The 14,596-nt window shown below is 45.0% G+C and overlaps 1 protein-coding gene across 1 annotated transcript in view; it reads left to right on the top strand.

Annotated features, from left to right (window-relative positions):
• The window catches only part of DHX29 (DExH-box helicase 29), a 32,147-nt gene extending 21,482 nt beyond the window's left edge, over window positions 1-10,665 (top strand). The window contains exons 22-28 of the mRNA XM_075269403.1: window positions 2,498-2,722; window positions 4,301-4,437; window positions 4,707-4,797; window positions 6,534-6,833; window positions 6,950-7,081; window positions 8,731-8,827; window positions 10,310-10,665. Coding sequence (XP_075125504.1) covers window positions 2,498-2,722; window positions 4,301-4,437; window positions 4,707-4,797; window positions 6,534-6,833; window positions 6,950-7,081; window positions 8,731-8,827; window positions 10,310-10,359 — 1,032 coding nt within the window. The 3' untranslated portion in view covers window positions 10,360-10,665. The remainder of the gene's footprint in view (window positions 1-2,497; window positions 2,723-4,300; window positions 4,438-4,706; window positions 4,798-6,533; window positions 6,834-6,949; window positions 7,082-8,730; window positions 8,828-10,309) is intronic.
• The last annotated feature ends 3,931 nt before the right edge of the window (window positions 10,666-14,596 follow it).

Here is a 14,596-nt window from a genome sequence, read left to right as displayed (position 1 = left end):
TATCTTATCACAAACAACAGCAAAAGCCATTGTAGGGTTGTGTTAGTTCTGTGCCACATTGTAGTTAAGTGTAAAGGTAAATTCTGTTATATCTCTGGCATGAGGTGACTGCCTACCACTGGTATCAGATCACCATATTAAAGGGAATGTGTCATCAGATCCCAGCATAGCAACCGAGCCCTGCACATTAGGGTCACTTTAATAATGTGGTGTTTACCCCTTGTGAATCGCTGCCTCCGTTACCGAGATGTCGCCATCAGCTCTTTAGGCCAGTGCGGGCATTGCTATTGACCTTGTTGGAGCTTTAGCAACACCCTCATTGCTCCAGAGAGCTTATTTGCTTATTGACAAGAACTTGGAAGAAGAGGCAGCGATTCAGGGGAAAACGCCATTTGATTCAGGTGACACTAACCTATCTATGTGTGGGGCTGGGGTGATACGCTGGGATCTGGTGACTCTAACCTATCTATCTGCAGGGCTTGGGTGATATACTGGTTCTAGTGACTGTAACCTATCTATCTGCAGGGCTGGGGTGATATACTGGGATCTGGTGATACTAACATATCTATCTGCAGGGCTGGGGTGATATGTTGGATCTGGTGACACTAACCTATCTATCTGCAGGGCTGGGGTGATATGTTGGATCTGGTGACACTAACCTATCTATCTGCAGGGCTGGGGTGATATGCTGGGATCTGGTGACACTAACCTATCTATCTGCAGGGCTTGGGTGATATGCTGGGATCTGGTGACACTAACCTATCTATCTGCAGGGCTTGGGTGATATACTGGTTCTAGTGACTGTAACATATCTATCTGCAGGGCTGGGGTGATATGCTGGGATCTGGTGATACTAACATATCTATCTGCAGGGCTGTGATATGCTGGTTCTGGTGACACTAACCTATCTATCTGCAGGGCTGTGATATGCTGGTTCTGGTGACACTAACCTATCTATCTGCAGGGCTGGGGTGATATGTTGGATCTGGTGACACTAACCTATCTATCTGCAGGGCTGGGCTGATATACTGGGTCTGGTGACTGTAACCTATCTATCTGCAGGGCTGTGATATGCTGGTTCTGGTGACACTAACCTATCTATCTGCAGGGCTGGGGTGATATGCTGGTTCTGGTGACACTAACCTATCTATCTGCAGGGCCGGGGTGTTATGCTGGGGTCTGTTGACAGTCTCCATTTAAATGTAGATGTTGCATTTATCAATCTGCAGAGGGCGCCAGAGAACAAGAAAAAATGTTTCTAAAATTCATTATACTGCTGTATCTCAGACAGTAGTGAATTGCAATATTTTGGGTCCATCATGCCATACTGCGGCAGTTCCACCTAAATAAATAAATACAGATTACAGTGGTTTCCAGGGTTCATACTGATGACCAGTCCTTAAAATAGGCAATTTACAGCAGATCAGTTGGAGTTGGACTCTTAGTGTCGCTGGCCGTTAGCTATGGCTGCAGTGCAACTGTTCATTGTGCTTAGTAGTAAAGTATAGCATTTTTTTTTCATTTTTTTTTCCCTATCAGTATGTCTTTGGAGTGTGGGAGGAAACCCACGCAAACACAGGGAGAACATACAAACTCCTTGCAGATATTATCCTTGGCAGGATTCAAACCCAGGACTCCAGCGCTGCAAGGCTGCTGTGCTAACCACTGAGCCACCGTGCTGCTTAAGCAGTGTAGCATATTGTGGCTTGGCTTTGTCTCATTCACATGAATGAAGCTGAGCTGCAATAGTAGAAATGGTACATGGACAGGAGCGATGCTGGTTCTGAAAAGCAAAAGCAGAGCCCTTTAAAGCCTATCTTCACATACACTCCTCGACTAAGTCTTAGAATGATGGAGATTCCAGGATGGATAAGATATGTTAATGAAATGCAAATGTTCAAAACATCTCAGTATTCAGTGTGAGCACCACGTGCTGAAATCGCCGCCATTACACACCTTGGCATGCTATCAGTGAGATTATTGATGCCACGCTGTACACATTTGGGCACGGAAATTATCAGATTGTCTCAGAATGCACTCCCAGATGCATTCATCTCTATGGGGACTTCTGATTCGTTCTGACACAAATGATTATATAGCAGATCCTATCCTGCTCAGTGTCATCGGTACGCAATGAATCCGAAGCCCCCATAGACGTGAATGCATAACCAAACACATTTGGATGAGACTAAGCTGTCACTCCAAGTGTCATCCGAGTGCGTTCGTGCTGCAAACTCAGCTCCACATCCTAATCACACTCATTGGTGTGCATGGTGCCTAAGGGATGGGATAAAAGAACGCCTGGTAAGAGGAGAACGAAGCATTTTTATGTAATAGGACATATTACAAAGTGTTATATTCACCTGTGAAACCTGATTACATTAACCAGGAATAGGGCAGCGCTTCATAACATAGCGAGGCTCCTTGACGTGCTATGATTTGTGCACATTGCGCTTTTTCTTCTTATCTGATATATTTTCTTTGTTGGTAATTCTAGAAGTGTGATCTTGGCTCTCCAGAGGATTTCCTATCTAAGGCGTTAGACCCTCCTCAGCTCCAAGTCATCAGTAACGCCATGAACTTACTGCGGAAGATCGGCGCCTGTGAGCTCACTCAGCCCAAGCTCACTCCTCTAGGTCAGCACCTTGCCGCTCTGCCGGTTAATGTGAAGATTGGAAAGATGCTTATCTTTGGTGCTATCTTTGGCTGCCTGGATGCGGTGGTAAGACGAGAACTTCTCATGTGCTAAATTATTTTATCACATAGCAGGCCAGGTCTATATATCAGTGATAGAGATGAGCGAGTAGTATTCAATCGAGTAGGTATTCGAACGAATACTGCGGTATTCAAAATACTCGTACTTGGTTGAATACCACGCGGCAAATGTAAAGGCGTTTACCGCGTGGTATTTGACCAAGTACGATTATTTTGAATACCGTAGTATTCGATCAAATAATGTAGTATTTGATCGAATACCTACTTGATCGAATACCACTCACTCATCTCTAATCAGTGATAATCTCCTTGTAATCCCATTTTAAAGGGGCTCTATCATTAGATTTTCCGGTTTTTAGATACACATATGCCTGATTAGCCTTTAAAAAGGTTATTCAGGTGCTGCTAATCGTTCTTGAACAATTCCCCCCCCCTCGTTTTTCTGCATTAATGTTAAAACGTATATGTAAATCAGTCCTACTGTGCATGGTGGGCGTTCGCTAAGGAACCTTCCCCCGTGTGATAGGTTGTTCACGCTCTCCTCTCGTCTTTGACTTCCTTCTCTTTGCGATTCACTGCCTCCAGTCCAGCAGTTTCGATTGAAATCTTGCGCATGCGCAGTAGCACTCCCCCCAGAGCGCAACTGTGCACGCTCCAGCGCCATTTTCCTGTAGAGAACATTGCGACCGCACTGCACATGCACAGCACTCTCACGTAGTTCTCAGGGGAACTGAGCAGTTCTCTACACAAAAATGACACAGTATTGTAAGCGGCCATTTTCTTGTGGCCGGCGGGCATGCGCAGTCGGCCTTTCCTGAGGCCTAGAAGTTTGAAGCCACCGCCGGAAGAAGACGCGATGAAAACTTGTTTCTGAAGAAGATGGAGGCGGCACTGGAGAGTTCTCTCGCAGCATTGGGGCGCTCCCAATGCTGTTTGAGCGCTGGGGCCCACCCCCAGTGCTGTGAGAGAACTCATACCAACGAAAATTGGATTATATACCGAACGGTGGCGCGGAGAAGGCATCTAAAGGTAGGAGAAGAATAGCCTTTCTTAAGGCTATTCCTACGTGTTAGGGACAAAAAAATAACTTTTAATGATAGGATCCCTTTAAATAACATACTATTACATATTTCTCCTGTTAAGTGGTTAATAGGATCATGTACTGTAAGGGGTCACAACTTGGAAAGTGGAGAGGAACTGGAAGTGATCTTCAGCCTCAGGTTCTTCTCCACTTCCAGGCCCTGTGCAGCCCGCGGCAGGAAGATGAAGCAGAGCTTTGACTTGCTACCACAGGTCTATCCTTAGAAACAATGGGGCTAATAATAATGTAATAATACATTTTATTTATATCGCGCCAGCCTATTCCACAGCACTTTACAAATCGTAGCGTTCATGTAGAGACAAAATAAGACATTACAGAGTAATAAATGAATTCACACAATGAGATTGAGGGCCCTGCTCACAAGAGCTTGCAATTTATGATCAGCTGTATTCTTGTGCTGCGGGTATTGCAGCTGAATCCAAGGCAGGACACTTCCTAATCCTGGAGATCGATCTCATCTAAAACTTTGTTTCCTTGTGACAGGCAACACTGGCTGCTACCATGACTGAGAAGTCTCCGTTCATGACACCTATTGGTAGAAAAGATGAAGCAGATCTGGCAAAATCCGCCATGGCTCTGGCTAACTCTGATCATTTGACTATCTTCAGCGCCTACATGAGGTAAGTCATACGAATAGAAGGATCAGAATGGCATCTCCTAGATGATTGAATCTTTAATTCTTAGGTTATGAAATCTTTCTATACTTTTGAGTTGGAGGGATCTGACAATATTGGAAATCCAGTGACCTGTGTCAACTTGTCAGCCACCAGATGTAACTACTGTATTGTATATCATGTCTGCTGCTCTATAGGCGTTCTATAGGGATGTGTCATCCCAACATTCATCGCCTAGACCTGTGTCTTACAAGGATTTCCCTTTGTCTTCACAGATGGAAGATGATCCGAGTAGAAGGTTATAACACAGAGATGAGTTTCTGCAGGAAAAACTTTCTGAACAGAAAGGCACTTTTAACTATAGAGGTAATGTAATAATTGGCATTTTAGTACTTTATTAAGCCCTTGACAGTCGTGTAACTACCGGGGTAGCAGCTACCACAGGGCCAGGGATATTAGAGGCCCGACGACAGCCGCTACCGCTGCGTTTTGTTTTTTTGTTTATAATAAGCCGTTACTGGCTGGAGTAACTCCAGCCGGTAACGGGGCCCTACTTACTTACTGATCCTGGCGGAGGCCGGGATCAGTAAGTGACACCATGGGCTCCTCAAGCGCTATTATACTCGGGGGGTCTTTTCGGATCCCCGAGTATAATGTTTGGAGGCCCAGGAGAGGTAACGGAACATAAAAAACAGTGTTACTTACCTCTCCGGGCAGGCTTCGTGCCTACTTGCGTGACGTCCCTGATGTCACATGACTGGGATCTGTGTCCATATGCGTCGCGACACAGGCCCCCCAGTCACATGACATCCCAGATGTCATTGAAGATGGCCGACAGCAACAGAGTATACAGTGGAGCCGGGAAAAGGTAATTAACAGTGTTTTTTATGTTTTTATCCCCCATTGGGTCTCCGATTATTATACTCTGGGGTCTGAAAAGACCACTATGGGGCATAAAACTGTGTTCAGGGGCCACTATGGGGGATAATACTGTGTGCAGGGGCCACTATGGGACATAATATTGTGTGCAGGGGCCACTATGGGGGATAATACTGTGTGCAGGGGCCACTATGGGGCATAATACTGTGTGCAGGGGCCACTATGGGGCATAATACTGTGTGCAGGGGCCACTATGGGGCATAATACTGTGGCATAATACTGTGTGCAGAGCCCACTGTAGGGCATAATACTGTCCTCAGGGGCCACTATGGGGCATAATACTGTCCACAGGGGCCACTATGGGGGATAATACTGTGTGCAAGGGCTACTATAGGGCATAATACTGTCCGCAGGGGTCACTATGGGACATAATACTGTGTGCAGGGGCCACTATGGGGCATAATACTGTGTGCAGGGGCCACTATGGGGCATAATACTGTGTGTAGGGGCCACTATGTGGCATAATACTGTGTGTAGGGGCCACTATGTGGCATAATACTGTGTGCAGGGGCCACTATGGGGCATAATACTGTGTGCAGGGGCCACTATGGGGCATAATACTGTGTGTAGGGGCCACTATGTGGCATAATACTGTCCTCAGGGGCCACTATGGGGCATAATACTGTCCACAGGGGCCACTATGGGGGATAATACTGTCCACAGGGGCCACTATGGGGGATAATACTGTGTGAAAGGGCTACTATAGGGCATAATACTGTCCGCAGGGGTCACTATGGGACATAATACTGTGTGCAGGGGCCACTATGGGGCATTATAGTGTGCTCAGAAATGCAGGGGGTGCCATTTCAAAAGTTCATCACGGGGCCCCGCCATTCCTAATTACACTACTGCCCCTTGACAACCAATAATGCACACATATATCCTTAACTTAGCCCATTTCATACCCAACAGGTGTTGTGGATTACAGCTGAAACCCACTGCTAACCCCAATTGTAGACATTTAAGGGAGAACTCCTCCCATCTGTGTAATTTTTTTTGTCTTGTGAAGACAATTTCTCTATTGATTCCTGTGAGACATTCATTGAGGCTGTCATAGGATTGAATAAATAAACTGACTACCTGTCCACACAGGAACCACCGCTCTACATCAGGCTACGTACATGGGACTTGCTGTACGGTCAATGTATTTCTTTTTTCTTAAGGATGTGAAACAGGAGTTAATCCGCTTGGTGAGGGCCGCAGGCTTTGAATGCTCCAGGTCGACCTCCTCAGGTGGCGTAGACAGAAGAGGAACAATGTCTACCGAGGAGATGTCACTTCTTAAAGCCATTTTGACAGCTGGTCTGTACGACAATGTCGGGAAGATCCTGTTCACAAAGTCTGTGGATATCTCCGAAAAGTTGGCCTGCATGGTGGAGACAGCGCAAGGAAAAGCACAAGTGCATCCATCCTCTGTGAACCGAGACCTGCAGACGTATGGATGGCTGCTGTACCAGGAGAAGGTGAGTGGATGTTATTATGTTGTCCACATGCCTTTCCCTACATGTTTGTGCCGATATTTTGCACCGTTCTAGTCTATCCTGTTACCTTTATACACATCTTCTTGGATTTTCCACAGGTTAAATATTCCAAGGTTTTCCTTAGAGAAACAACCCTGGTGTCTCCCTTTCCGATCCTCTTGTTCGGAGGTGATATAGCCGTACAACATCGGGAGCGTCTGCTGACTGTAGACGACTGGGTTCAGTTTCAGGTATTATAAGTGTTCTGTGCAAATGTGACAATCTATGTGAGTAATCTGTTATTCCATTGGGTATGACGTGTATAGCAATATAGATGTATAGGTAGAGTGCCCATGCCGATCCCTGTCCACTTCTGAAAGTGTCCATAATGAACACTAGAGCATCAGATCTGAACCATGTAGCTATAGAACAGGGGTAGGGAACCTTTTCTCTCCAGCTGCTGTGAAACTACAACTCCCAGCATGCTCCATTCACTTCCATGGGAGTTCCCAGAACAGCAGAGCCAGTATGCATGCTGGGAGTTGTAGTTTTGCAACAGCTGGAGAGCTGTACGTTCCCTACCCCTGCTATAGAAGAAGGCGACTTGGTCTTATAAATCATATTTTCGTTTACATCATGTGGATGGCCAGATACATGTATGCCGCTTATCTGGGGAAGACATGGCATAGGGTAGCCTATGGAAGATGATAGTGTGATGCTCTGGACACCATTCTTCTGGGAAACTTTGGGTCCTGATGTTCATGTGGAGGTTACTTTGACACATGCCTTATAACTATATATAGAATAGAATAAAATATAAAGTTATCCCCCTCACCCACAAGTCTCTCCATAATGCTGCACCTCCCTACATTTCCTCCCTCATCTCTATCTACCGCCCAACCTGTGCTCTCCGCTCACTCAATGACCTAACACTTACATTCTCTATTATCAGAACCTCCCACGCTCGTATACAAGACTTCTCCCGAGCTGCACCACTTCTCTGGAATGCTCTACCCCAGACTATCAGATTAACTCCCAATTTCTACAGCTTCAAGTGCAAACTAAAGACGCATCTTTTCAGACAGGCCTATCACAAATTCTAATGTAACCCTTCTGTACTATAATTAGAATCCCCAAAATTTAACCCTCCTCTGTCCCCGCTCCCACATTACACCACATGATATGATACCATTTCAGGCTAACTTTATATGTCCAAGCTCCAGCCACATGTTAAAGGACACAACTGGTGATGGCTCATATATAGTTTTATGTTTGTGTAATGACAGTCACCTCTATTACAAAGTGTCTGACCTCTGCATAAGCAATGCCGCCCCTGCTAGCTCTTGTGTCACCCCCTCTACCTCATAGATTGTAAGCTCTTGCGAGCAGGGCCCTCAGTCCCATTGTGTGAAATGACTTTCTTTGTAATGTATCTTTCTGTCTGTATTTGAACCCTAAAAATTGTACAGCGCTGCGGAATATGTTGGCTCACAATTTGGCCTTGCCACTGGAAGATTTGCGCTGCTTGTGACTGCTGAGACCAATAAGTGGCCTCAGCAGTCATTAAAAGAATTGACCACGTATGTGACTGGTCTCAGCAGTCATGTGGGGCGTAGGACCTCTGAGGGCATAGCACGAGACTGACCTATGCCAATTCCCGGCAACCTCTTTAATCTTATGGATGATTGATGCATCTCTACAGTGTTTTTGAAGGTTTTTATGTTAGTTTTATATACATTTGTAATATCGCTGATATTCAAGCTCATATCTGGTCCCATTAATGATATAGGAAAGGATGTTGTATTGGTTTAGATAGTGAAGCTCATTTGTAAGATATAGCGATACATGTTCAGGTGTATGAAGAGTCTTGTCACAGCCATTGTTCTGTTCCTCTTCACAGGCTCCTGTAAAGATCGCTGTCATCTTTAAGGAATTGCGCGTTTTAATTGAATCGGTCCTAAAGGAAAAGCTACAAAACCCCAAAATGTCTCTTGAAGGTAACAATTGTTTTCAGTATTTGCCGAGCTAATCTCAGAAGTCTTGGTGTTTGTACAGTGTACTATCCATTTACTGCAGTCTCGAGATGAGGGGAACCATGTGTATGGGTAGTTTATGGCATGTCCAATACCCCTTTAAAGAGATCCTATCATTAAAATGCAATTTTTTCTGACTAACACATAGGAATAGCCTTAAGAAAAGCTATTCGCCTCCTACCTTTAGATGTCTTCTCCTCACCGCCATTCGATTGAAATTTAGGGGCGGTCCCCAGCGCTCAAACGCCATCTCCCTGTGTCTTCTTCCGTCCTGGGTTTCAATCTTCTAGGCCTCGGACAGAACCCACTGCGCATGCCCGGGCCACAAGAAAATGGCCGGTTTTCTTCTGTATGCAAAAGAATTCTCTCGCAACACTGGGGGTGTCCCCAATGCTGCAAGAGAAATCTCCAGCAACATCTCCATCTTCTTTAGGAACGGCCTCTTCACACATCTTCTTCCATCGCTGGGGGGGTCCAACTTCTACACATGCACAAGTCGGCTCGGGCAGATCCGACTCCACATGCAGGCGGATATTTTTTTGTGGCCGCTTACGCGAGCATGCGCAATACGCTCCTGTAGTTTAACAGAACATAGAGCATACTGTGCATGATCGCGTAAGTGGCCACAAAAAAATGACCGTCTGCATGTGCAGTCGGCCCAATGGCAGAGCCGACTTGCGCATGTTTAGAAGTGCGGGAATAAGATGCCTGAAGAGACCGTTCCTGAATAAGATGGAGGCGGCGCTGGATATTTTTTTTCCCAGCATTGGGGACGACTCCAGTGCTGTTTGAGGGCTGAGGACTGCCCCCAGTGCTGCAAGAAAATTCATTTGCATACTGACGAAAACCGGGATTTCTACCGATCGGCGGCGCGGAGAAGACATCTAAAGGTAGGAGAAGAATAGCCTTTCTTAAGGCCATTCCTACTTGTTAGGGAGAAAAAAAATAGCATTTTAATGGTAGGATCCCTTTAAGTTACAGCCAAAACAGATTGATACCGTCAGACCCCATGTACACGACTGAGTGCTTGCAATGTGAGGCTGACTTTTGCAGCAGAATGTTAACACTTGGATTGAGATCCTTGTGTCATCTGATTGCGTTCTGTGATGCATTCATGTCTATGGGGGCTTCCAATCTGTTTTGTTCCAGTGACACAGAACAGGATAGAGCTGTATGTTATCAAAGCGGAACAGATGATAAGATCCATAGACAAGAAGGCATTACAGAATGCGGTCGGTTGGAGTGTCTTCCAAGTACATTCCGCTGCAATCTCAGCCATCAGACCTCCACTGATCTGCAACTTATCCCCTGTTGTAAGGATAAGGGATAACTTGTCTTGTAGGAAAACCCCTTTAGGGGAAGACTGAGATCCTACTAAATATTTATGCATAAATTGGGCGTTGCTATTGTAAAGATAGTCTTGATCCCTATCCTGTATCCTTACAGATGATGAAATCTTAAGAATCATCAAGGAACTGATTAAAACAGAAAAGTGAAGCTGATCGGATTCCAATCCCAAGGATTGCTGTACTAGGATGTCAGCAGCCAGGCCGAGACACGAGCATTAAATCCTGTGGTATTTCAGCTCTGCTGCGGATGACTAGTTTTCTTCCTCTGATCAATGTTGCATGCAGCGTTGAAGGGAATACAGGACTTTATTTTCTGCATCTGGCAACCATTTAATGCGTTTCAAATAAAACTCAGTGCCATATTTGTTGTGGTGGTGTATGGCGGCATTTCCCTTTGGATTTGTGCAATCACAATGGGGTATATTTATCAATACGGTCTATGGTTGCGCTGTCTAAAACCACCAGGTCCTTAGACATATCTACAATTCTGTCCTACAGACCTTCATAAATTTGGTGCACTTGGTCTCACATTCTAAATTTGCAGGTCTTACCACGTAAAGGGCTTACTTTAAGGATCAAGGTGAGGGGCGATCGTTTTACTGTGCGTGGACTACTGATGGGATGATATTGTGTATTGGGCCAATTAATCGAAAAATAGCCAAAACTGAACCAAATCAACCTGCTTAACTGATGTGATTTTGTGCAAGTTGGTTAATTTGATTCAGTATTTTTATTTTTTTAAAACAAGGTAGGCATGCAGACCCATAAGTGAATGCAGTGAGCTTTCATGTTTTGCGGCACGGGCAGTTCTATATACTGCTGGAAAGCTGACAGTGCCCTGAATTCAGTGCACTGTCGGCTTTCCCGATCTGTGCCCTGGGTGAAGAGCTAGCGGTGCCGGTACCGTAGCTCTTTACAGTCAGAAGGGCATTTCTGACACTCCGTAACGAACATCCTTCCGTACAAGCAGCGGCAATAGCGCTGTACTGTGTGAGCGGGGAGGAACGCCCCTCTCCCCCCTGATAATACTTGTCTATGGATGAGCACTGTGAGCAGAGGGAGGGGGCGTTCCTCCCCGCTCACACAGTACAGCGCTATAGGCACTGCTGTGGAGAAGGACGGTCCTGATAGAGTGTCAGAAATACCCTTCTGACGATGAAGAGCTACGGTACCGACACCGCTAGCTCTTCACCCGGGGCACAGATTGGGAAAGCCGACAGTGCGCTGAATTCAGCGCACTGTTGGCTTTCCAGCAGTATATAGAACTGCCTGTGCCCCAAACCATGAAAGGTCCTCTTTAAGCTGTTATCACCATGACAATTAGATTAGATTTAAGGAAAGAATATAAGAAAATATGAACTACTAGCTTCTGCCCGCGACTTCATCTGTGTGCTCTTGCCGTTGATGATCCGCCTATATTCAGCAAATTGCTGCTGTCGGTGGTTTGCCTGCTCCGGCATTTTGGCAGCTCTCAAGCTGTCCTGCTGCTGAACTTGTTCCTCACACCGTGCCTGTGATTGTTCGGGCATCTTAGCAGCTCGCTGGGACGCCATATAATGAGTGTGTTGTTGGCGTTGATGATCCACCTGCTCCGGCGTTTTGGCAGCTCTCAAGCTGGTCTGCCGCTGAACTTGTTTCTTGCACTGTGCCTGTGATTGTTGCGGCATCTCAGCACCTCGCTGGAACGTCATATAATAAGCCTGTTGTTGGTGTTGATGATCCGCCTGCTCCGGCGTTTCTGCAGCTGTCAAGATGGCCTGCCACTAGACTCATTCCTCGCGCTGTGCCCGTGATTGTTCCGGCATCTCAGCAGCTCGCTGGGACACCATATAAAGTTGTTGGTGTTGATGATCTCCCTCAGCTCCGCTTGAGGAGAGCTCTGTGACTTCTGGCTTCCGTCATAGCTCTCCTTGTTTGCGACAAATTAGATTTTCTTTTTCCCGGCATGTTGAAAATTGACAAACTGCCAATTTGGATTAAAAGTGTTTGCCCATGCCAGTTTGTCAGCAGTGCCTGGACCAGATCAGATAATATGCAAATGCATGAACACAAATCACAAAGGGTTATCTGAGTGTTTACACGGATAGATAACAGCCCTGGCTTTCTCAGAAGCTGAGATAAGAGCAGTGTAATATAGTATGTGATCATAAATTCATAACAGTCGTGAAGCCATGTCATTTTCCGGGATAAAAAGTAGCCTATGTTTTAATTGAGGTTACAATCTATCTATGTGCCAAATTTCATCCAAATCCGTTCAGCCATTTATGCGTGATTGAGGAACAAACAAACAAACATAATATTAATAGGATACAAGCTCTCACATGTATAATATTAGTAGGATCCTTGATGGGTCTTATTTACTTCTCCTTACCTTGGACAATCTTTGCACTTCACACTTTCCTGTATAACACCTGCCATGTCTTTTGTTGTCAGGAGTGCACAATGTTCTGAACACTTGTTTGCTCTAAATCTTGTAACACTGTCGGGAATCAAGCGACTTGACCTCATTGTATACATTTGTAGAGATCTCAAGAGCTCTTGGAGATCTGTCGTACTTGGTAATGGATAACTTTCAAGGACTTGCTAAAGTGTAACTCCAGCCAAACAGGTACATACGTCATGTTATAGGATTCTTATTTGGCATAGCCCCTAATATAACCTGACACCATTTTGCACGGCATCTATACCTACTTATGGAAAAGCTTGTCCTCAGCTAACATTACTTGTCTTGCCTGGTTCCAGCCATCATACATGGTCTCAGAGCTCAGGTCTGGTGGCCTTACATCGTCTGTTGGTTTTGGTTCATTCCCTGTGCCATTGTTCCACTATTGGTGCAGGTTTCCTTGGCCTTGTTCCTGGATATTATCTTTGCCTTACCCCTTATATTCTGTATCTGGTCCCTATTGTTCTTCTACTGGGTCTCACTTTTGTCTCCATTTTTGACTGTGATTTTACCTTGTCCTATGTCCTGTCATATCCTAGCAGTTCTCCTGGTGAAGACCCTTGGCCCCATTGCTGGCTGCGCTTCTTCTATTACTAATTTGGAGATCCCCATGTTACAAAGTGGGGTTAATGGTAACAACTATGAATTCTCTAGATGTCAGCACCAAATGGATTCAAACTTGGAGAATCTGTAACTTAATGGCTACCTTGTACGCGACCTCACTGATCATCCTCCTCCTTTTCCAGGCCCCTGAAAGGCAAATCTCCCTATGTTTGCTGCAAGACTTACACATCTACAGTGATGACAACAAGGGGTGATCAGAGAGTGTAACATCTCTGTAGTCCTGGCTCATAAAGATCTCAGATTATCTCTGATATTTCATCAGAAAGTAAAGTGAATATGATATAAGTCGGTCAAATTTTGCTAAAAACTTTAATGTTGGTCAATGCGATATTGGACAGTGTCTAAATGTATACAGTATATTCACTTCTCTTCATGGATATCAAAGAGGTGAAAAAATACAATTTGTAAAATAAATAATGATGCTGAATATTAATTGATTGTTTTAAAAAGTTCATTTCTTAACTTGTCCTATAGGTGGCGCTGCTTTATTAGATAATGTATCAGTAAACAGGGCATGTCATTTACCTGGAGAGGTTAGATCAGAGATCCATGGTGTCTTTGTTACTTATACCAACCCAGTATGTCTAGTCTGAAGTCCGGATACTGAATAGAAATAAATCCATGATAGCAGACAGGGCCGCATTAACCATACGGCAAATAAATGTATCTGCACCGGTATGATATGGTAGTGGGAACCCTGTTAGATTTTTGCACCTCCTCATCAGATATTATAGTGCCTCCTTATAAATAATAGTCCCCTTTATCTGTAATAGCCCCGCTTATATGTAATACTGCACCTTAATAAATATTCTTATTGATAATAGTCCTCTTAACAATAATAACCCCTTTATAAATAGATCTCCCTTTTAAAGGAGCTCTATCATCAACATTATGCCCTATGAGCCCCACATGTGCCTGAGTAGCCTTTAAAAAGGCTATTCAGGCACCGCTAATGGTATTTTAAAAGCCCCCCCATATTAAACTAAGACCCTAAAAACCAATATGCAAATCATACTTAACGTGCACGGTGGGCGATTCGTGCACTGGTGGACGCCATCTTTGGTCCTACCTTCCTCTGTTGTCTTCTTCCAGTGACGTCCTCCTGCGCTCTTTCTTCCACGCCTTTAATCTTCTTTTCTTCCGCCAGGTTGTGTTTAAATCCCGCGCGTGCGCAGTATCGCTTCCTCCAGAGTGCTACTGCGCAGTCTCTGGCGCCATTTTTGTCAATGGAAGTTTGCAACCATACTGCACATGCGCAGTACGCTCGTGTAGTTCTAAGGGGAACTGAGCATGCTCAGTTCTCTTTAGAACTATAAC

This window comes from Leptodactylus fuscus, chromosome 1 (assembly GCF_031893055.1).
Source record: "Leptodactylus fuscus isolate aLepFus1 chromosome 1, aLepFus1.hap2, whole genome shotgun sequence".
In the NCBI taxonomy this organism is placed as follows: Eukaryota; Metazoa; Chordata; class Amphibia; order Anura; family Leptodactylidae; genus Leptodactylus; species Leptodactylus fuscus.
The sequence above is the reverse complement of the archived record's forward strand: the minus strand, read 5'-3'. Positions and strand labels throughout refer to the sequence as shown.